This window comes from Equus quagga, chromosome 4 (genome assembly GCF_021613505.1).
Source record: "Equus quagga isolate Etosha38 chromosome 4, UCLA_HA_Equagga_1.0, whole genome shotgun sequence".
NCBI classification, from domain to species: domain Eukaryota; kingdom Metazoa; phylum Chordata; class Mammalia; order Perissodactyla; family Equidae; genus Equus; species Equus quagga.
The window spans coordinates 25,198,820-25,221,269 of record NC_060270.1 but is presented as its reverse complement, the minus strand read 5'-3'; the positions used below and the strand labels follow the sequence as shown (position 1 = coordinate 25,221,269).

Genomic DNA, 22,450 nt, shown 5'->3' with positions numbered 1-22,450 from the left:
TGAGTCCTAGAGAGAAATATAGTATGGCCCTTGGAATTCACAACTCAGTGGGAAAACAGATTTCTAAATAATCACATTCAGCAGGAGATGCTGTGTGTGCCGAGTAGATCTCTCACAACCCTTTGCCAGTTGAGGCTGACACAAGAGGAAGTGGATTTAAGAGAGTATTTTTAGAGTTGTAGAAGCACTTAGATGATTCGTTGCAAAGGGAAAGGCTATTTTTTGCAGAGAATATTTTCAACAAGCTGTAAATTTGTTGGGAAAACTGCATATTTAGTTTATTCAAGTTTAACACTACATACTCAGCAAAAAAGAAAAAGAGAAAAGAAAGAAAAGAAACCCCAGGGGAGCGAGAGGCGACTCTGCCAGCCGTTCTGTTCAGCGCCATGTTCCCTGGAGCAGACCTGGGAAGGGAGGTGGGAGTCTGAAGGGCCCTTGGTTGATCCATGTGCCTCTCAGAGTGTGTTCATCCTGCTATACTGCGTGTATTTAGTGTATAAAAATTTCTTTGGTAAGATATGGCCCCTAAATACAAGCCAGTTACTTCATTTGACTTCAATCTCCAAAGGACATCCTCCTTAGAGATTTTCAATGGCAGTTTTTTAAACTAACAAACATACCGAAAATTGCACAAACTTTTCACTAAATACACCTGAGAATCCAGCACCAGGACAAAAAACAATGTTACTGGCTCCCGGAAGCCCCTATCATTCTCTTTTCCATTATTATCCCCAATTTTGCCTGTTTTTGAATTTCATATAAATAGAATCATAAAGTATATATGGCTTTTGTGTCTGACTTCTTTTGGGCAATGTTATATTTGAGATTCATCTGTGTCATGGCATGTAGTTATATTTCATTCGTTCTTGTTACTGTACGGTATTCTGTGAACACACCAGCATTTTTTAAAAAAAAATCTGTTCTACTGTTGCTAGGCATTTGGGTTGTTCCAGTTTCTAGCTGTTACAGACAGTGTTGCTGTGAACAGTGTGTGCAGTGCTGTTGTACCTTCTTCTGGTCAGTACACATCTCTGTTGGGTATAGTCCTAGAGAGAATTGCTAGGTCTAAGGTCGGCCTCAGTGTTAGGAGATTCTGCCTGATGTTTTTTCTCAGGATTGTACCAGTTCACACTCCCACTAGTGTGGTATGAGGGCCCCAGTCTCTCCACATCCTTTCTAACACTTGATATTTTCAGTCTTTTATTTTTTCTATCCTGGTAGGTAATTTTGTTTTCATTTTTATTTCGTTCACTGTCTTGAGGACATAATCCACACATAAGATGATATTCTCTCAGAATGTAGTTTCAAAGCTCTTGAATGTGGACCTCCTCTCTTGGGGGATGAGTGTGGATGTGAAGAATGATAGGGTGGGTTCTGGGAGAAAGTGTCTGCTGAACTGCTTTTGAAGAATGAGAAGGAGCTAGCCAGGGGGAAGAGAAGAGAGAAGTGCCATTGAGCAAAGGAACATTCCCCTAGGCACGTGTAAAGACCCAAAAGCTGAGGGTGGGGTGAGAGGTGACTCTGGAGAGGCAAGCAGAGACAGGGCCTCAGCCCTTGAAGCAGGTAAAATTATCATATGGCAGGTGGACCGTTATCAACTCTGAGCTCACAGAGGGAGACCTCAGGCCACATCTAGCAAGACGGCATGTGGGTGTGGAGAGAAGGAAAGGGATGAGGGAGGGACAGCCAACCAAGCCCACTGGCTCTTGCCTTGTCTTGAGTCTCCTGAGTTAGAGGAAGCCATGTGGGCATCAGAGAACCAGCACGGAGAGCATCTTGGCTGCAGCCTTTACTCAATGGTTCTGGCTTCATCTCCTCTTTCTGTTCAGAGCATCCGGTCTAAGGTGGAGCTGTCAGTCTGGGATCAGCCTGAGGATCTTAACCTCGTCTTCACTGCTACCTGCCAGGATGGTGTATCCTACCCTGGTCAGAGGAAGTGCGAGGGCCTAAAGATAGGGGACACGGTAAGTTCTCACCCTCCATTTATACTTGTTAGCCCTGGTCATCATTCTTTGGCTTCTGATAACTTTTATGACTTTTTAGAGTTCTGTAGGAGTTTGTATTCTGTTGTCCAACTCAGCATCCTTAGACTTTCCGAACGCTGGTCTGTGTTGTGTCTTCAGGGTGCCAAGTGGACTTGTTAACAAGCTCCAGTCAATAGACAGCCCTCGGTGCAGTGCCACCTAAGCGTTCCTCAAGTTGACGTTGTGCTCTTGGTGTTTTAAACCATTGCTACCTTCATTTGACAGGCATGAAATCAGGTGGGAGGGCGTGGGTGGGAATCTAAGAGACCTGGCCTTCATTCCTAGTCTTCTAGAGCTTGCTCTGTGCCTTGGATAATCTGACCCTCAACTTCCCCTTCTGTAAAATATGAAGAAAACCATCCACCTCTTCCGATTTGATGAGATGGAACAGAGAACTCTACAGCAATGGAAGGCATAGAGATGCCTTGTCTGGATTAGTGGATATAATTAAATGATGGGGAAGAAACATTGTAAAGATGTGCACCTGTGTACCAAACCAAGGACTTGAGGGAGGTAAGAGGATATATGGGTGATGGGAACACAGATGAAACACAGGCACAGAGGCAGGCAGAGTGGTGATGGAGAGCTGTCTACACATCTTCTAGAGGTTCCTGCTGCTAGAAGCAGACGATGAGATCCATTCCTTGCTTTGTTTACGGTTTCATTGCTCAGAAAATAGATAGTGAAAGAAAGTTCTTTTCCACCCTTAAAAGAATTACAGGGACCTTAAAAATAGATAACCGTATTTTGTGGACATTCATAAGCACTATCAATGGCCAAGGTGAGTATAAGCAGACTTAGACCCTGGATTCTAGGGAAACAGCTCAAGAAGATGTAGGTATAGCTGCATGGCTGGTCTTCTGGGGTTTTCTCACATTCCGTAATTGATCCTCACCCTCCTCCCCTTTCACAACTACCCTTTGCCTACTTTACAACACACAGGCATACTCTCACCCAATCTAAATCTTACAGTGGTGTTTTGCCTCAGTAAGGGGACAACTGAAAATACGGTATCAATGTTGAGAAAGTAAAGGACTCTAATGACTGGGTGACAAATCTAAGACAGGTTTTTTCAAAGTTTCTTTTGCTTTTTTTAAAAAAATGAAAGAAGGTCTAATAAAGTTGTCAGATGAAAGATCATTAAAATTGATTATTTATGGCATTAACTCAGAAGGCACTCGTAGAACCGGGTGACGTTGCTGTAACAAAACTTCTATTCCCATCTTCCTATTTTTTTTCTTAAAGATTGGCACCTGAGCTAACAACTGTTGCCAATCTTCTTTTCTTTTTCCTTGCTTTTTTCTCCCCAAATTCCCCCAGTACCTAGTGGTATATTCTAATTGTGGGTCCTTCTAGTTGTGGCATGTGGGACGCCACCTCAACGTGGCCTGATGAGCAGTGCCATGTCCGCGCCCAGGATCCGAACCCTGGGCCGCCGAAGCAGAGCACGCGAACTTAACCACTCAGCCACGGGGCCAGCCCCCCCCATCTTCCTATTTATGGGAATAAGTTTTTTTGGAAGAGGAAGGGGTTTAATCTGTGCAAATAAAAAATAGGAATGTAATTGATGCTGATGCCTGTCTTATTTAGCAAAAAGTAATATTACTTTACTCATACATCAACTATTTGGGTGGGGGAAAGCCTCATTTCATTAAAGAGGCACTTCCAATAAAATTTTACTTTTTAATTTTCATTTATTTATTTTTTGAAGATTGGCACCTGAGCTAGCAACTGTTGCCAATCTTCTTTTTTTTTTTTCCTGCTTTTTCTCCCCAAATTCCCCCAATACATAGTTGTATACTTTAGTTGCGGGTCCTTTAGCTGTGGCATGTGGGACGCTGCCTCAGCATGGCCTGATGAGCGGTGCCATGTCCGTGCCCAGGATCCAAACCAGCGAAACCCTGGGCCACCGAAACAGAACGCGTGAACTCAACCACTCGGCCACAGGGCTGGCCCCATAAAATTTTATTTATAATTCTTGTCAAAATTTGCAGTATATTTATGTTCTTTTGATCAATTCCAATGATTAATCAATCCAAATGACTTTTTAAAAAACAGAAAAGCCTTATTGTTCCAGGGTTTAAAGAGATAGTTATGAAAAATGGAAGGAGGTAGAAATAACCAGATAAAACTATGTGTAAGTGAATTGTACAGATCTATGGATAGAATATTTGGTGCAGTGTGTCAGGAAAGCTAAAAAATGATGTGTGAAAAGCACCCAAACAAGGAATCCTTTACTTGGAGAAATAGGGACAGTGGAACAGAGGTGAGAAAGAGTGTGTGCAGCACACACACCAGATGCCCGATTTTCAGGACGGCTCTTGACAATTTCAGATGACATCCTTATGAAGAAGACAAATACTGGGGGTTGATGACAGCATAATTTGGCAGATTTGTAGCTGAGCAAACATCCTTTTAAGAGTGTTGATAATGCCAGCCAGAGGGAGGACTTGACTGAGGTTCCAAATGTCTCTTGTCTGTTCGTGTTTCCTACTGGCTTGAGCTGAACTCATGGAAGGCCCGCTTATCAGAGGTGGGAAGGTCACAAAGACGGAGAAAACAGATTATCTGATAAAAGAGGAAAACTGAGATTTTAAAATATTTTTCAAAAGTGAGCTGGATTGAAATCATCAGGATTAATCTCTTGCATTTAGTTTAGCATATTAATAGAGTAGAGGGAAGTTGATTTAATAGTAGTTTTTAAGAAAAGCATCTGGCAGATTCTAATTCTCAAAGGCTTAATGTGAATAAACAGTGTTGCTTTGGAAAAAAAAAGTAATGCCAGTCGAGGCTACATTAATAGAAGCATTTTCAAACCCCAGAGATAATGGTTCCAGTCTTCTTTGTGTGGGTCGGACTGCATCTGGACTTCTACATTCAGATCTTTTTTTAAAAGGATAAGTGACAGGCAGCATCATGATGAATTGTCTAGAAACCCGGAAGGTCAAAGTAACTGGTGTTGGTTGATAATGACAGCATAAAGTTGGAATTCCTTTTGCACACAAGAAACTATAGCCAATTTATGCTGCCTTAAGCAAAAAAGGGGAAATTGTTATAGGAATGCAGTCCTGTGTGGCTTAATGACTGGGATATGTTCTGAGAAATGCACCATTAGGCGATTTCATCGTCGTGTGAGATCATAGAGTTACTTACACAAATCTAGATGGTATAACCTCCTACACACCTAGGCCACGTGATACTGATCTTACGAGACCACTGTCATGTATGCGATCTATTGTTGACAGAAACGTTTTAGGCGGTGCATGACTATATTGGCATCCCTCATGGATAAGAGGGAAATGTCTCAGAAAGGACTAGAAACAAACTAGACAGTGAGTCAGCTCTATGTTCCTCATCTAGTTCCCTCATTGCTACCAGGGATCCTGAGATTTAGGGCTGTAATGACCTGCCCAAGATCATCCAGCTAACAAACGATGGGTTCGCAACTGGAACCAAGGTCTTTTCGCTCCAGACTGAGTCATCTCCCCAGTCACTGCCTGCTTATCACGGAGGGAACGGCATGAGTTCCCATTTTGTGGGGATGTATAATACGCCCAGTGCTGTGGTGGGGGCTTTTCTGCTGCCCCCTCTGCTTCCTGCGGCAGCTGTGTCAGGTGGACATTGCTTCCCCATTTTACGTGGGAAAGGCTGAGGCACTCACTCTCACAGGAGTGGCCAGACAACTTGCCAGAAGTCCTGCTGGTGGGATGCCTCAGGCACCAGGAGCCAAATCTGAAACTACTGATGCCAAAGGCTGTGTTTTTTCCAGGCGAGTCCCAGGGCTCCTCTTCTGTGTTCCTTGAAGAAAGAGTTCCAAAGAAGCCCAAGGTGGTATCCTTGTCACTTATGTATGGATGCTCTAGTGTACAAATTTTGATTTTTGCTAGGATACCTCAGAAAAATAGGGACATTGTCCAGAAGACATAAAGATTTTGAGTGGGATTTTTTTCACAGCAGTGAAAAATCTGAGATGTACTCGGATGATGTGCAGAGCATTTGAAACAGAGAGAGAAGATGGTGCTTCTCCTACCCTGACCGCCCTTGACAGCTCTTCCCCTCGGGCGAGCTGGGAGCCTCCCTTGGCATCCGTTGGGCCACGGTCCTGTGGAAACAGCAGCGGGCCCAAAGGCACAAGTCCCGTGCTGGCTCCTTGCTTCCTTCCACCATTCCAGTGCTGTCTTGCTGTCCAAGGGGCTCAGTCACATGGCCCCTGGCCCCGCTGCAAGGGCTGTGGGGTTTTGTCTTCTGTTGATGAAGACAGGCTGGCACAGAGCAGCGGCCACTCGCCTGTCATAGCAGGACATGATGCTGCTCTCAAGGGCCATGCCAGGCCCCGAGAGGCCACAAGAAGCAAGCTCTTTGAGGGCCCTGGAGGCAGTGGCAGGCAGAACCCTCTACGTAATTTGCAGTGCCCAGTGCAAAATGAAAATATGGGGTCCTTGTTCAGAAATTAAGAATTTCAAGGTGACAGCAGCAGAGCATTAAACCTCTGGGTGTGGGGCCATGTGTGACTGCACAGGCACGTGCCCACGGAGCTGGCCCTGGCGGGGGAGCTCAGGGGCTTTCCCTCAAGCGCCTTATTGCTGAAGGAGAGTGGCGCTTCCAGCTGGGACCAGTCTGATTTTCTTAATCCTGGGCCAGGAAGGCAGACTTTCTGTTCCTCTTCTCAGGCTGAACTTTCTCCAAAGAGTTTACATTTGAGCTTTGGCTACCAAGCTTGCTACTGAGTATGTGGGCATTTCCCTCCTGACGTTTGTCCCAAGGACAAATCTGGTAGAGAAAATATACACACGAAGGAGTCAACCCAATGGAGGGTGATGAGGGGTGGGGATAAAAGCTGGGCATGGTACTGTGGGAGCTCCAAGGAAGAAGGGCCCCATATTGCAGAGGGGGCGCCGTTTGAGCTGAGGCTCCGAGCAAGATTGGGAGTTTTCCAGACACAGAAACGGAGAGTGGGGAGGTCCCATTAGTGGGCATAGCATGTGCAGAGCAGCAGGTGAGTCTGGGAGGACGTGAAAGAGCATCGCCCTCCTGCATATGGGAAGCAGCTGAGGGGAGTGGGCTGGGGCCTGAGTGGAGGGTGGCTGGAGCTGGGGCTGCAGAGGCAGGCTTGGCTATACTGGGAGGACTGCCAGGCTAAGCCATCTGGCTGTTATCTGGCAGGTGGCTTCCATTCTTTAGTGCCACGAGTTGGGAGGGCTGTGGACAAATCGGGGACTGGCAAGGAGGGTAGGCAGGAGTGCAGAGCACAGCAGGGGGGCCCTGGGACTCACCTGGAGAAGAGGGATTAGGGAAAGCCGACAAGATGTAACTGTCGTCAGGTACCTCAGGGTCTGGCCTGTGGATGAGGACATGGCCCATGTGTGGGGCAGCCTTGGGACAGCTGGGTCAAATGGCAGCCAGGCAGGTCTCACCTTGTAACTTAAGTCACATGCAGGGGTGGTGGTGGGGCAGGCAGAGGCTCTGTGGTCATTTCCAACCAGAGTCCATGGTGCTGTGACTCTCCTTGTGTTCGCTGGGTTAAGAGATCTGTCCAGGCAAGAGGCAGGAGAGGTGGCATGGGGTGAGGGACAAGGTTGTCCTCAAAGAGAAATATTCCTTAATTAAAAGCTTGAAGTCCCAAATCGAATGAAGTTCTGTTTTCCAGTGATCTCAGTTATTTCCCTAATTTTCCTACCCTGGTCCCAACACCAGTAAGGGCTGAGTGAGTGGTCCTGGCCACTGGGAGTCAGTTTTCTCATGAACTGGTGTGACAAATCAGTATGCAAGTGGCTGACTGTGCCGCAAGCACTAACGCCCAGTACAAAGGACCCAGTGAGCCCCATCACAGTCTTCCCACGATGTCCCCCGCTCCTGTCCCCTCCTCCGGGGCTCTCTACCCCGTGCCCATGCCCAGGCTTTGTTTCCATGGGCTCCTAGTAGACTTGGCATCTGCACAGCCCTGGGTTTGGTGGGTTTGGGGTGGGAGCTGGGCAGCCCTTTTGAAAGGGAGGATCAGGCCAGCAGCCCTGTGGGGGAACCAGGAGCATCCCAATGAGGTTTAAATAACAAGACTGGGCGGGAGGGAGGGCTGCTATGTCTGTGACCTTCCTCTGGAATCTCCGAGTGGGAGAATGGAACGTCTCCAGGAACTGGGGAGCCTTCAGGCTCAGCTGGAGTCCACAGGAAAGAGAAGCCTCGTTCCAGCCCCGGCCAGACTCCCTGAATCCTTTCCTTTCAGGGAAATGGACTCTGAAAGGAGGGGAATAGAACAGATTTACTTGCTGTCCTCCCAGTGCTTTTTATAGCGTTCCTGTGCCCAGCAGGACCTGAGCCCTGGGGGCTGAAATAGAGCCGACAGCTAGGACTAAGGACGGCCACCACGCCCTGCTCGAGGGCCAGGGCCGCCCTGTTGCCCCAGCTGGGCAGATGGCGCAGGAGCCCTTCTACATCCTCGGCGATCGGCTGCCAGCACTGACTCAGGGGCTCCCCCAGCCTCTGCACTTCCTCCCCAGCCGACACAGACATATCAGCAAGACTTGGGAGATTTAATTCTCTCTTCATCCCCTGACGCAGCCAGGTTTCCCTGGGGGAAGGTTATCTCACAGATGGGCACTCCCCATAGTCTTTCAATAATTAAATGCCTTTGGCTCTTTGTCCAGGTTATTCTTTGTACTTTGTTCCATTTCCCACCCACAGACGCCTTTGGGGAGCAAGAGCTTTTCATTTAACAAGTCCAACCAAGTTGTAGCCCTGGGGAGTAGTACCCTTGAGCGAGTCACGGCTTCTCTCTGAGCCACAGGAGGGAGGGATGTTCAGCTCTGCGTTCTTGATGGCCCCATGGTGGGGCATCGGTCAGGCATGGATCCCCCCCTTCCCATCTGCAGGCTCAGGTCACCCCCAGCCCAAGGCAGGAAGATGGGGAGCAGCCTCTGGCGGTCCCTGCAGTGAGCTGGGCTGCCTCTCCTTCTGGACACTGGACGTCTGCCTCATTCCCCACTTTCAGGAGGTGACGTGCCAAGGAGAGCACAGGCCCGGCCCCACCCCTCCCCAGCCGTGCGACAAGCACTAGCCACCCTACCCCCCCCCCCCCCCCCCCCCCCCACCAAGTCCAATTTCTCTCTGGTAGATGAGGTGCCTCCTTCTAGAGCATGTAAATGAGATGCTCCTGGCAATGCCCAGCACAGTGCTTGTGGGCACTCGGCATCTGGTAGCCATTAGTGTTTGTTGTCACTGGGCAGATTTCAGTGCCTGGGTGGGCTCCCCATCTTATTTCCTTACTTCGAGAGCCCACCTGTACCTCAGGGCCTTAGAACTTTGTCTTGAACTTGCTTTTGTCAATCTCTCCCTTTGCCTCAATCTCTCACATAGACATGGAGGGTGAGGTGGGCTAGTCCCAACTGTCTGCAGCTCGCTTGATGTCCTCTGACCCTGGCTCCTGGTCATTGTCCTCAGCTTACCTGTCCAGTGGCATCTCCTGTGACACCCCTTGGCTAGCACTGACTCCTGGGTGTCTTGTTGAGTCCCATGGAGCCATGGCTTGCTGCCAAGCAGGACTCTGTCCAGGCCCTCGAGAGCTGGGTCTGCCCTGCTCAGTCTCACACATCTCTGTCCCCACCCTGCAGTGTCCCTAGATGTCACAGAATCTGAGGGGAGACCTTTTAGAATTAGTAAAGATCCCAAAGTGATAGGGATCTGTAGAACATTTAGAAAAAAATGTTTTCATTGCTCTCCAAAAATATATATTATTACTTAAACAGTGCCCAATAAACAAGTTATTGATGACTTTTTAAAAATCAGCTTTATTCCAACCCAAATAATGGAATTAAGAATAACAATAGCTAAAAGCGGTTCCTAACCCATCCTGAGCTTCAGAATGAAATGAGGAGTCTTTTGAAAAACAAAGACATCTGGGCCGGACGTGGTGAGTCAGTGTCTGGAGTGGGCCCAGGCCTCTGTTAGGGAACGCCACCATTCAGGGGAGAAGCCCCTCAGGATGGCGTGTGGTCAGAGCTCGCCAGCTCCCTGTCTGCATTTCCATAGTGCGCTGCTTTGAGGCGGTGCTGGGTGAGTCTAACGCACTCTGCTCCTTTCTCAGAGGGAGGAGGGGCAGGGAGGAGTCCTGAAGAATCACAGCAAGTAGGCTCCTTGCTTTCCTCACATCCCAGCCGTGTGGTCAGCTGATGGGCATCTTTCCTGCAGTGCCGTCTGCCAGTGAGGTCCACCTTGCTGCCTGTTGCCAAGGCAACCGAAGAAGAGTTAGCAACACTTTTTTATGCGTTTTGTTTAAAAAGAAAAGGTCTGTCTGTGTGTGCAGTGCGTTTTATCAGTGATGGCTCTTTATGACCTCAGGGCCGTGGGCTGATTGTGAAAGACGCAGCTGCGAGGACCACTCAGGAGAAACTGGGGCAGAGGGAGGCTTCGGGTGTGTCTGTGACGAGACAGACGCTCTGGAAGTGACCAGGATGGTCATCTCGTCCCTTCTCCAGCAGGCGAGGAAACTTTTCTTGGCATGGGCAGTTGCCCGGGTGTGTGGCCCCTGTGCCCCGTGAGTTCAGGGAGCACGTCGAGTGCAGTGCCTGGCACAGGGGGAGCAGCCAGTAATATCTGTGGAATGAGTGACTTTCAAAATGGAGACAGGGAGAGGCTAGGATAGAAATGAAAAGAAAGAGGAAAAGGGCTGTGTGACCTTGAGTGTGTCTTTTGACCTTTCTGTCAAAGCCCATTCCATCAGGGTTGTGAGCCTTAAAAGAGACAATGAACTTTAAAGAACCAGGCACAATGCTTGTCAGATGTCGGCATGCCCGAATGTTCTTGTCCTCAGTAAAATGAGGGAGCTTGCTGATCTGGGGCCTCTTCCTCCTCGGGCCGCTGCAGTGGCTCTCCCTGTGCCTGGACAGCGCTGGCTGTGGCCGGGCTCTCCATCAAGGACCTCGGAGGAGTCGGTCCTTGGCCAGGCCCCTGGGCAATTGGGAGGCCAACGCAGATACCCCAGAGGCTCTGCCCAGCCACGGCCACGATGTCCCCTCTCTTCTTACTGCCCAGGCATCCTTTGAGGTGTCGGTGGAGGCTCGGAGCTGCCCGGGCAGACACGCGGAGCACACCTTCACCCTGCGGCCCGTGGGATTCCGGGACAGCCTGGAGGTGGGCGTCACCTACAACTGTAAGTGTGGCTGCAGCGCAGGGCGGGAGCCGGCCAGCTCCAGGTGCAGCGGCAACGGGACTTACGTCTGCGGCCTGTGCGAGTGCAACCCCAGCTACCTGGGTACCCGCTGCGAGTGCCAGGAAGGGGAGAGCCCGAGTGGGTACCAGAACCTGTGCCGGGAGGCGGAGGGCAAGCCGCTGTGCAGCGGGCGCGGGGAGTGCAGCTGCAACCAGTGCTCCTGCTTCGAGAGCGAGTTCGGGAAGATCTATGGGCCTTTCTGCGAGTGCGACAACTTCTCCTGCGCCAGGAACAAAGGAGTCCTCTGCTCAGGTAAGTGCCCCGGCAAGCAGTTTCGCTCTGAGCCAGGCCCAGGCCCAGGTGCCCTTAGGGCATCCCCCAAAGCAAGCCTCTTATTACCATGGTTCTCCTGGGAGAAGATGAGGGCAAGCCTGACCCGTGACCGGGCCTGGGGGTGGCAACCAGCGTGTCAAATACGAAAGCAGGAGAAGGCACTGCCATGAGATGTGGACTCTCAGAGTGGAAGGGATCTGCCCTGGGTCATCCGGGACTTACCTGCATAGTATTCCTGACAGGTAGGTGTTCAGTGTCTTCTTGATTGCCTCCTGGGACAGGGAGCTCACTGGGGCAGGTAGTGGTTATTTCCTTGTTAGACATCGCATTCATCACCTATCGCTGCTCTAACAAGTTACCACAAACTTAAAACGACACATTTACTTTACTACAGTTCTGGAAGTCAGAAGTCTGAAATGGATGTTATTTGGCTAAAATCCAGGTGTTGGCAGGGCTGCATTCCTTCTAGAAGCTATAGAGAGATTCCGTTGTCTGGCCTCTTCCAGCTTCTGGAAGCCATCCTCATTCCTTGGCTTGTAGCCCCTTCCTCCATTTTCAAAGCCAGCAGTGTAGCCTCCTCAGCCCTTCTCTGACTCTGATCTCTGCTTTGTTGTTACATCTCTGTCTCTGACACTCCTGCCACCCTCTTGTAAGGAGCCTTGTGATTCCATTGGACCCACAAGGATGCTCCAAGAGCCTCTCCCCATCTCAAGATCTGTGCCTTAATCGCATCTGCGAGGTCTCCTTCACCATGAAAGGTAACACCCATGCAGGTTCTGGGGTTTAGACTGTGGACATCTTTGGGGACCATCATTCTTCCTCCCACAGACATGGTTTGAAAGTTTCTTTTTACATTGAACAGAAAACTGTTTCTCAGTAACTTCCACCCAATCCTTTGTGGTCTAGACTCTCTGTTCCACATCACAGCCTGTCAAACACCTGAAAGCTTCTTTATGTCTCTCTCTTAGAGTCTTTTCTGATCCAGGCTAGACACCAAGTCTCTTCCTTCCCTGAGAGCTGTATCCTTTGGTTAAGTGTGCATCTCACTTGAGCACATCATCGTCATTCCAGGTAACGAGCGCTCAGCCCAGAGTTCAGCTGAACACTCCCCGTGATCTGGACATGCCACTTCCATTAACACATCCTAACAATATGTGCACTTTTCTGTCCTGTTGAACAACTACATTATACTAGCAAGCTTGTTTTTAACTTTACTACCAAAAGTTGAAGATTTTTAATTTTTGGAACGAACTATATAGGCAAGCTAAATTTTTATTGTGTCATGTTTGAGCACTTAAGTTTTTGGGTCTAAGCATAGGACTTTAACTGGATTCCAGTTAAATTACAATTGGGCAGTTCCCATTCTGGGAGTTGCCTTCTGATGACATACTATAAAGTCGTGTCTCAAAAGGGTCATTCTGTGCAACACTGTGCCTTCTGCTAATATAGTAAGCAGAACGATTTTAGGCAAGATTGTAGTTTCTCCTATTGCTGTATGTTCTGTTGTTTGCAAGATTCCTTCCTTGGAAACGGTCTTCCAGTTGGGAAGCGTTGATTTAAAAGGAACTTAAAGTGTAACAAGGAAGATAAAGCACAAACACGTGAAGCAAATCAGAACTCACAAATGATCTGGATTGTGGGAGAGGTGACCGTCCCTCCATGGGAGAAACAAGCGCTGAGGGTGGCACAGACGTGGTTAGCAAGCGAGGCTCCCTGGGGCTGACGGCATTGTGAGACAGGTATTCATGCACCCATGGGTGCCATGGGACCAACATGTCCAAAATTGGAATTGCTCCAGAAAGTGCAGGACATATGAATGTCATCAAAGAGTTAGGATTGGGTGTGCCAAGCATGCAACAGAGAGCCGCTTTCTCTGTCAGATTGATGATAGATGGGGATTAGCTGAACTTTTCTGTCTGGGTTACCAGAATCAGTGCTTAGGATCAGACAGACCTGGGTCTGAATCCAGTCACACTACATGCTGCTCGTGTCACTTTGGGCACAGAGCTGTTGTGAGCACTAAGAGAGTGTGTGCAAAGCCCCTTGTGTGTTGCCTGGCACAAAAGGAGGACTTGCTGACCACTGACTCCTTTACAAGTCAGTGCCACACTCCTCTGGGAGCCGCAGCTGCTGCCCCGTGTGCAGGCGGCCGGCTTTGCCTGAGGAGTTCCAGCGCGGGGGATGGAGTTTCCATTCCCTTCAGCAGCCGCCATAAAAGCTCCAGGAAGCCGGCAGTGTCTGTAATTGGCTTTCAGCAGTCCTTTGGCTTTTGTAAAACATATTAGCAAATATTATCACAGAACTGTCCCTCTGTTCCCCTCAAGAGCCAGAAATAATCCTCTGATATGTCTTCATCCAGAGGGCTGCTTGTGTTCATGTTGCCTGGGAGCCAGGACTTCCAAGTGAGAGGACATGTGCAAATTCCATCCCCATAATTGATCTGCCACTGGGGTTGTCTTGGACTTCTGGTTTTCCTGTCTCTAAATATGACCCAACACCCTTGTTTCTGCATTATTTTGAGAACTGAAGAAGAAGACACAGAGAAAGGACCTGGCGTGGTGCTTGGCAGGAAATGGCCAAGTGCGTGGTAGACGCTTCTGCTTCCTCTCTCAGATGTTACGTTTCTCTGAGTACAGCGCTGAGCCTGGAGGTGCAGGGCAGGTGGTAGATGAGGGGTGAGTGGCCTCCGTGGGGAAAACTTGTCATTTTGGAACCAGGAATATTCTGTAGCTCAGTGAATACGCAGCTCTTGTTCAACTGCCAGAATCCACACTGAGTTAATCTTGCATTTCAGAATTCTGCCAGATGCTGGATGCTCTTTCTCTCCTGCTCCCTTCACTCCATACAGTCCTGCAGGACTGGGAGACTGTCGTGTCCCTGGGTGGAGAAACAGAAGGTTCGAGAAGCCCTCGAGGCCCCCATGTGCTTGGTGCTTCAAGTCACAGACTTCTCAGGATTGCTGAGATGCGATGTCTTTTTCCCCCATTGGAAAAGCTATACACGGTCTTTAAAGAAAGTTTGAAAAATATAGGCAGGTCAGTGGATGTATGGTCACTCTGTGCTGTCTGTCTCCTTGGTGACCAGGATTAATTTGGACCACCTGGCGAACCAGACAAGGAACTCCTTTCACCTACACTAGTTCACATGCATCCCTTCCAAAGCTGTGTGCTCAGTCAGACAACTGGAGGATTATTCTTAAGTCTAGAATATTCTGAAGAGTAGAAGGAAATAAATTGTTAATAATTTCACCACTCATAGTTTAAGAGGTTAGTATCTTTCCTTCTAAACGTTTTTCTAAGTTAGTATGTGTATATGTGTTTGTGGTTTTATACAATTTTGTATTTTGCTTTTTTTGTAGAATGTTATATCCAAAGAAGTACTTGAAGTTGAATTACTTTAATACATCATTGATTAGAACATTTTGACTCTCTCCACTGCATCCCCAGTTAGCCTTCTCCACCCCTCCACTTTAAAAGCAACAACTAGTTGAAACATGAAGCTATCCAAGTCTTCCTGGAGCAAAGAGTTTCTAGAATGAGGTCATTGTTGTGTTTGATCATTTGGGAAGAACTTAACACTGAGCCCAGCTCTGGACAGGACTTGATAACACATCAGTACAGCAGCTCCTTGCACATCGATGTAGCGCCCAGCTCTTCATTCACTGTCTCTCAAATGCCACAGCTTGTTGGGGAGGCAGCTGTGAGTACGTGAGTGAGGGGTTCCAGCCCCCAGTTCCTTGGCACCCATCGTCAGCCTGTGGCTCCCGCTCTGGAATTGTGCCCTTTGGTTTTGAGCTCTTGGATTACTGTTGCATTTGGGGTTTTTGTGGGAGAGAAGTCTATTTCCCAACAGCCACTCTGGGCTTGAAGATGCTGACTCAGACTCACAAGCAGCTGACTTTAGCATTCTCTCAGAGTCTTTCTCACCCGCTTCCCCTGCAGCCTGTCCTGCAAGGGGGCCTGTGTGGTTGTGGTCTGTCTTCAAACGGGGGCTGAGGCAGAACCAGGGCTAGAATTGGTGGGGACATCCTGGAGAAACTCCTGCCACTTCTCTCTGGTCTTTCTGTAATAAGAGGCTTATAGTCCTTGTACCCGTCGACCCCCGTCGCCCACCCCCCCCGCCCCTGCCCCGCCACAAGAGACAGGACTGAGTGGAAAATGCAAGAGGATTACAGGCTTATAATGTGTTATACATCATAAAAGTTAGTAGTGAAGCAAATCAGACTAAGGTCTGGAAGCAGTTGACCAACCGTGTTCTTACTGTTGTGACACACTGTCATGGGAATGCGTGCAGTCAGGGTTGTGTGCCTCCCTCTGGTTTCTGGAGGCAACATAACTTAGAGAATGGGTCTGTCCACAGACTATTCCTGTGTGTGCAAAGGGAGCTTCATGGGACCATTGTGAGGATTTCTGTTCTTTCGAGTCTCATAAAGTGTTGACCCGTCAGAGTCCCTTTACCAATAGAACATGGAAGCAGGACACGGTCTGTTTCGTTGTTTTTAAAGTAATAAAAGATTATTGCTCAAACTTTGTTGTTCTTTGTTGGTTTCTGTACCCAAACAGTGCCTTTCCTGGGATGTGAGCAGCTCCCCGGTGGTGGACTGTTGAAATCAGTCTCAACCCTGGGGCCTTCTGCAGCGTCTGTACTTACAGTGGCCATGCTAGGGTTCGCCAGAGAATTTGCTCATAGTCAACCTACTTCTTGGGTTTCATATCTTGAGAAAATTTAAGTCAAATAGGCTATAGAATTTTGAACAGAACCCTTTTGGTCTTGTGGCTGTGAGATCCCAGAAGTACATCTAAGTAAGCTCTCTTACATTTTACTTCACCTAATAGGCTGTTTGGTCAGTTTATCCACATATATAAATGGATATTTATATACATATATAAATCCTTTAATACGTGGCAGGCCATTAGAGGTCAAGGGGCATCTGCAGTTCTCTCCCAAACATAAAAAAATAGAGAGTGATGCTAGTGGCATCATTCCTAGTGGCCAAAGCCAGCATCCAAACATAGGTGCTGGGTCCGGGCTGATGGTTTCCAGAAGCCTTCACAAGGTTCTGCTAAACCTCTCCAGATAGAAGTGCCTCTGACGTCAGGGTCTAGTTCTGGACTTCCTGAGTCTTGCCAAATGACACACCTCTTGTGGCAACAGTTATCCAGATATGTTTATAAAAGTACTTCTCACCATATTTATCTTGTTTTTTTCCCCCCAGAAGTGTAATTTTCACACTCAGAATAAATATCCTGGTGGCCATTCCTGGGCTATGGTCACAGCTGTACCTTCTGTCACTGTGTTGCAATTTGCATATTTCATAAATGACTTGTTACAGGACCTTCTTGAATGTGGCTCCATGAAAAAGGCCTCTAAAGGTACCTTTTGAATGAATCAAGATTTACATTTAATTTCCCAAGAAAGGGGCCTCTTGGTGGGATTGCTACCACTCTGTGCCTCTGGTGGGAGAACCTAGAAAACTTCAGGTTTTTTCACATATATTAATCTCTGCTTAGTTTGTTGATGGTTACCCAGATGCTATTTGCAAATACAAGGATGCAAAATATGTATCTTCTAGACAAAGGGCCCCTCTCCCCCAAAGAAATATCCTACATAGCCTTTTTCCATTTCTAGTGTTAGATAAATCCTAATTATGTATGTGAAGGCAAAGGCCAAGAGAGTCATATTCCATTTTGGAGTACTCAGAATATGGTGGCTCTGAGAACAGAATTTGTTACAGGATTCTTAAATAATTATGATTATAAGGAGTGATACACCCATAATTAGTGAAGATACTTCCAGAAAAGATACTTCCACAGAAGACCCTTTACCGGGATGGCTGGGGATGAGTGCATGTTCAACTCTGGTTTCTAACCTTGGCGCTGCCCCCTTCTACCTCTGTGACCTTGGACTCTTGACTTACCCTCTGTGACAGATTTTCTTACCTGTCAAATACCCCAGAGGGTTATTGTGCGCATCAAATAGGACAAGGCTGCAGGCACACTGCCTCTCCACCAGGGGTGTGGAGTTAATGTCACTACCTGGGCACCCCACCCCTTCCCAGACAAACATTTTCTTCCACGGAGATAAGCATCAGAGACATTCATGGCATCAAAACAGGCATCCAAGGTCAGGAATTCTCTAAGGATCCAGACATTGCTCAAGTTCACTTGAAAGGCAAAAAGGTACCAAGATTTAGGGCTTAGTCATATAAGGAAACAACGCCTCTTTCAGACTAGCCACGTGAACCAGGTGAGCTGGCTGCTCAGCTCTGGAGTCAACCAGCCTCATGTAGCTTGTGGTTGGAGAAGGTTCTTTGGGAAAACCAGAGCGTAATAAGATCTGATCTTGGTGCAACTGCAGATATGGAAACTGAGCTCTCTCTGAGGGTCATTCTGTTTTAGGTAGATTGCTGCATTCATATTATTCAATAAGAGCCCACTGAGCCTTCCTCATATGCCAAGTATTTCACTGGGGGCCAGGGGTAGAGTTGGAGTGCTTGCAGTCTTGAATTAATTTCTAAATATTTGTTGTTCCTAGAATTTTCCACTGCTCAGAAACTTTCTGGGAGTGAAGAATGAGGATATGAAACATTTAAGCCTCTACCTTCACGTCTAGACTTATAGGAGATCTTTTTTTAAAAAAACATTTTTTATTTTTCCTTTTTCTCCCCAAAGCCCCCCAGTACATAGTTATGTATTTTTAGTTGTGGGTCCTTCTAGTTGTGCCATGTGGGATGCTGCCTCAGCACGGCCTGATGAGCGGTGCCATGTCTGCACCCAGGATCTGAACCGGCGAAACCCTGGCCTGCCAAAGCGGAGCATGTGATAACCATTCAGCCATGGGGCCAGCCCCACATGAGATCTTGAAAGACAAGAAGGAGAGTGTTGGGAAGCCATTTTGAGAACCTGCCTTATTCCAGCTCTGAGTTGAGCTCTGGGAATGGAGTTTTCTTACTGCCCTTGCTAACTTCTCATATATCTTGTTTCCAGAAACATCTTAAGCAACAATTCACCAGTGATTGTGAAAAATGGAATAATCTAACCATTGAATCTCACCTCACTGCCCTACTCTCTGTTTAGAAAAGAAAGTGTGCAAACAGGAGACCCTGGGATGAAGACTCTGGGCATGCCTTTGAACTTCAGGCCTGATCCTTAAGGTCATGAAGTTTGGCTTGTGAAGGAAATAATGAAATTTAAAAAGCAAAGGAAAATTCCAGAAGACCATGAGAATGCCAAAGATAAGCTCTTAGTCATGAATAGATTTGAATGGTATTAGCTTTTTGATATAGAATAACATGTTAGAAAATTTTCCATTCTTAGTTAAATTGAAGTCTAGGAGAGACCTGTGGTGACTGAAATAGTTATTGCTAAGGCCCCTTTGGTTCCATTTCTTGGGTGTTGAGTTTGATCTTGATTTTGGAAACTGTGGCATAATTGATTATAGGCCTCTGCTGCTCAGTGCCTCGGCGGGAGTGGGATCGGATGGAGCCCTGTTTTCCTTTGGGGTGAGTTTCCATGACACTCAGCACACTGACCTAAGAAACTCCATTGAAATCCAACTGCTCGCTGGTGTCTGGAAGTTGCTCCGAGCGAGTCCAACCTGCTGGAAGTTTTGCTTCCTCTCTCAGGGCACCTTCCTGAGCCTGCCCTGTTGCCCTTTGACCTGAAGGTGTGGGCCTCCTATCACCCCAGCCCACAACCACCCCCCCAAAAGTCTTGATCAGATGAGCCCACCATCCCTAAGCTAAAGGAATATACATCTCAGGTTGGTAGTTATTTGACAAGACAATGTTGACCTTTAGCAATAGGCAAATGTAATAATGCAAGGAGAATCTCTTTTAATGCCCTTTTTACTACATTGAGATGTTTCCTTGGAAACAAACTGAGGCTAATCTGTTAGTATTTTGCACTCATCTTGAGCAAGCACTAATTAGTGGGATTATTTGCCTTTCATGCCTTTCCTAACTCCACCCATCATTCATAGTGGTCAACCGTGTGTTACCTGCTTTGACCGTTTACATTTGGGAAAACTGAAGTCCAGAACTTGGACTAAAGCTCCTTGCGATTCTTGCTTATAGATCGAGACCGGGAGAATCCTGCAAGTAAATAGTTCACCTCATTTCTGTCTAATTTGACTTGTTTTGATGAGTTTGAGACCCTTCCCAAATATCTGAGTTACCAGTTTGGCCCTTCCTGCCACCACCCAAGCATTTAGCTCACATTTTCCAACACTTACCTAATAAGTAAGTGCTTTTTATTTTGGTCAAAATTTTAGGAAACATTTAGTCTGGGTTTTCCTAAGCGAGTTTCTCTGGGTTACGTAAGGAGGTATCAGACACAGCAGACCCGGCTGAAGGACACACGTGGACCAAGGGACCAGCTGAGGTGCCCGTCGGTTTTCGATTACTATGTGTTGAAAGGCACAGAGTGTTCCTCTTAGTACCCAGTGGGCATCTGGCTGTTATTGATTATGCTGAACCCACTTTCCTTAAATGAACCTTTGCTAGCCTATTCTAATTTATAAGACGCGCCTGACACGAATGATCTCATTTAGCTCTTGTTACTCTACCAGGAGATTGATGTGGCTGTTACTGATCTGACCCATGTGGGGGAGGCTGTGGCTGAGAAGATTGGCATGTTGGCCACACTCCCTACCCACGGTTGGCCCAAAACCTTGACCTAAGAAAAGCCCATCTCTCCTAACCCTCAGGGGATGCTCTTCTCTGGGCAGCTGCTTCCTGCCGTCTCATGGCTTGTCTGGGCTCCTGCCAGGCAAGCTTCAGCGTGGCGCACTCATGGGACGTTCCAGACCAACTCTGCCCATTGAGAGTGCTGCACCAGGCTCTGAACAGTGGCCAACTGAGGGTGGAATATGGCAACTGTGAACCAACCACAATAACATGACAGTTTTCCAGGTTGAAAATAGTAACCCTCTCATCCTATGGCAGTAACTAAGAGGGTAGTAAATTCATGTCCCTCCAGATGTGGTTGGCCTTTCCCCAGAGGCGCCTGCCAGGCAGATTGGGCAGGTTAAGCCAAACTCAAGATGTTGCTCTGAGGTACCTCTGTTTCTTTTGGCCACAGGCCTTCTGTTTTTCTTTCTGAGTCAGCATTCTCGGGGTCCTATTAGGACTATAGTTCATCTCACTCAGCTGTTTACAGACTACAGATACTGGAAAGGTGAGTTCATTAAGGAACACAGATTTTTCCATCTTCCCTCCATTGCCTTCATCTCCCTGTGACTGATAGAGTTGGGCCAGAGACCAAGTCGTTTCCCTGCCACCCTCGTGTGAAATGCAGTAGTAATTAGAGGACTTGGCAGCTAGGTATCAGCATTGAGAAACCAGGTGCTAAGACCGGAAAGGCAAAGATTCCTTTGAGAGGGCTCTGTGGCCTTTGACAGTGGAATCTTAGCTCTCTAGCCAGGGCTGTCATCTCAGCAAGTAATGTTGAGTTTAGAGAAGCTTAACTTAAAGCAACATCAGCTTATTTGTCTAGTAGTGATCAGATTTTGCTGCTGAGATACAGAGTGCAACATGTGGTCCAGCAGATGAAGTCAAGGGGTGAGGGGCTTGCCAGAGCACTGCCTGTTAGGAAGCACCATCAGTTGACCTTGTCAGGGCTGGTTCGTTGACACTAAGTCAAGGACAGAGGAGCAGCTGGCCCCAAGACTAAGGATGCATTATTGTTCACATCTCTAAAGAGCCTTTTGCTAGAGAAATCTGAATATGCAAGAACAGTAGTGGGGTGCAAGGCCTGTGACTTCTGCTTGACCATGACCATGTCCTGCCAAAGGAAAGAGAATTCTTAGTCCTTTTTTTCATTATGGTACCCTCATGTCTCTGGGTTTCTTGGACATGTGTTAAGAATTTGAAATATCTCAAGAATCATGTCTAAGTTTATAAGCACCAATAATACTTCTCTTCTTTTTCTAATTTCCAGTGTTGGATGGCTTCCCCCAGGGCTTCAGGTTTGTCCGGATGATGTTCACAGCCTCCAACAATCAACAACACGTTCTGAGCAACTATTCTGGGTCCGACACCGTTCTAGGCATTGGGCAAAGAAAAGTAAAACACCATTTTTGGTTTTGTATGGGTTTTCAGGCTAAGGAGATGCGGCAAATGAGTAAACAAATACGGCCGTGTGATAAGTAATTAGACATCTACACTCTCCCTTTAAGTCCTTCTGCTCAGTTCAGGTCTCTTAGACGTAAAAAAAGGGGAAAGGATAGAAAAGAGAAACCCTTAACCTCCCCTCCCCCACTCACTGTCACCTCCTCTTTCTTCCATATTCACAGCCATATTTCTGAAAACACTTCTCTACACTCGCTGTCTTCATTTGTCACCTCCCACTCAGCCCTCCACTCAGTCCAATTTGGATTCAGCCCTGTGATTCCAGCAAAGGTCCCTAATGGCCTCCCTGCTACATCTAATAGACTTTTCCAGCCCTCATCTTACTTGACTTCTCAGCAGCAGCTGACACTGTTGACCGTGCCCGCTGTGAAATGCTCTCTCGCCACTTTCAGTCACAACTTTCTTGTCTCCTTTGCAGGATCCCTCTCTGCAAGCAACCTGTTCAGTGCTGGGATCATCCAAGATGTGACCTGGCCGTCTTCTCCCCATACTCTCTAGGGAATTCCATCACGCCCATACTTTCCCTCACCCCTTGTGTTGCTCAGTTGCACGCACTTGCTCCCCAGCTCCCATTAGCCATTTGCCTTCTTGACGTCTTCTCTGGATGGGTCCAATGGACCTCAGTCTCAGGATGATCTCATGGTTCCACCCAGTCATGGTTCTCTTTGGATTTCCCCTGTCTCCACCTTTCATCCACTCATGCAAGCCAGAAACCCAGGAGTCTTCCTTTTTCCTACCTTTGCCACAAATCCTACATCCCATCTGCCACCACGTCTTGTCCACTGACCAAACTCTTCTATTTCTTTGAAATTCATCTTCTCT

General features: G+C 47.6%; 1 protein-coding gene across 2 annotated transcripts in view; it reads left to right on the top strand.

The window, feature by feature from the left end:
* ITGB5 (integrin subunit beta 5) overlaps window positions 1-22,450 on the top strand; it is a 107,951-nt gene that overhangs the window by 65,070 nt on the left and 20,431 nt on the right. For both annotated transcript variants that reach the window (XM_046658758.1, XM_046658757.1), the window contains exons 9-10: window positions 1,830-1,964; window positions 11,049-11,478. In XM_046658758.1, the coding sequence (XP_046514714.1) occupies window positions 1,830-1,964; window positions 11,049-11,478 (565 nt within the window). The remainder of the gene's footprint in view (window positions 1-1,829; window positions 1,965-11,048; window positions 11,479-22,450) is intronic.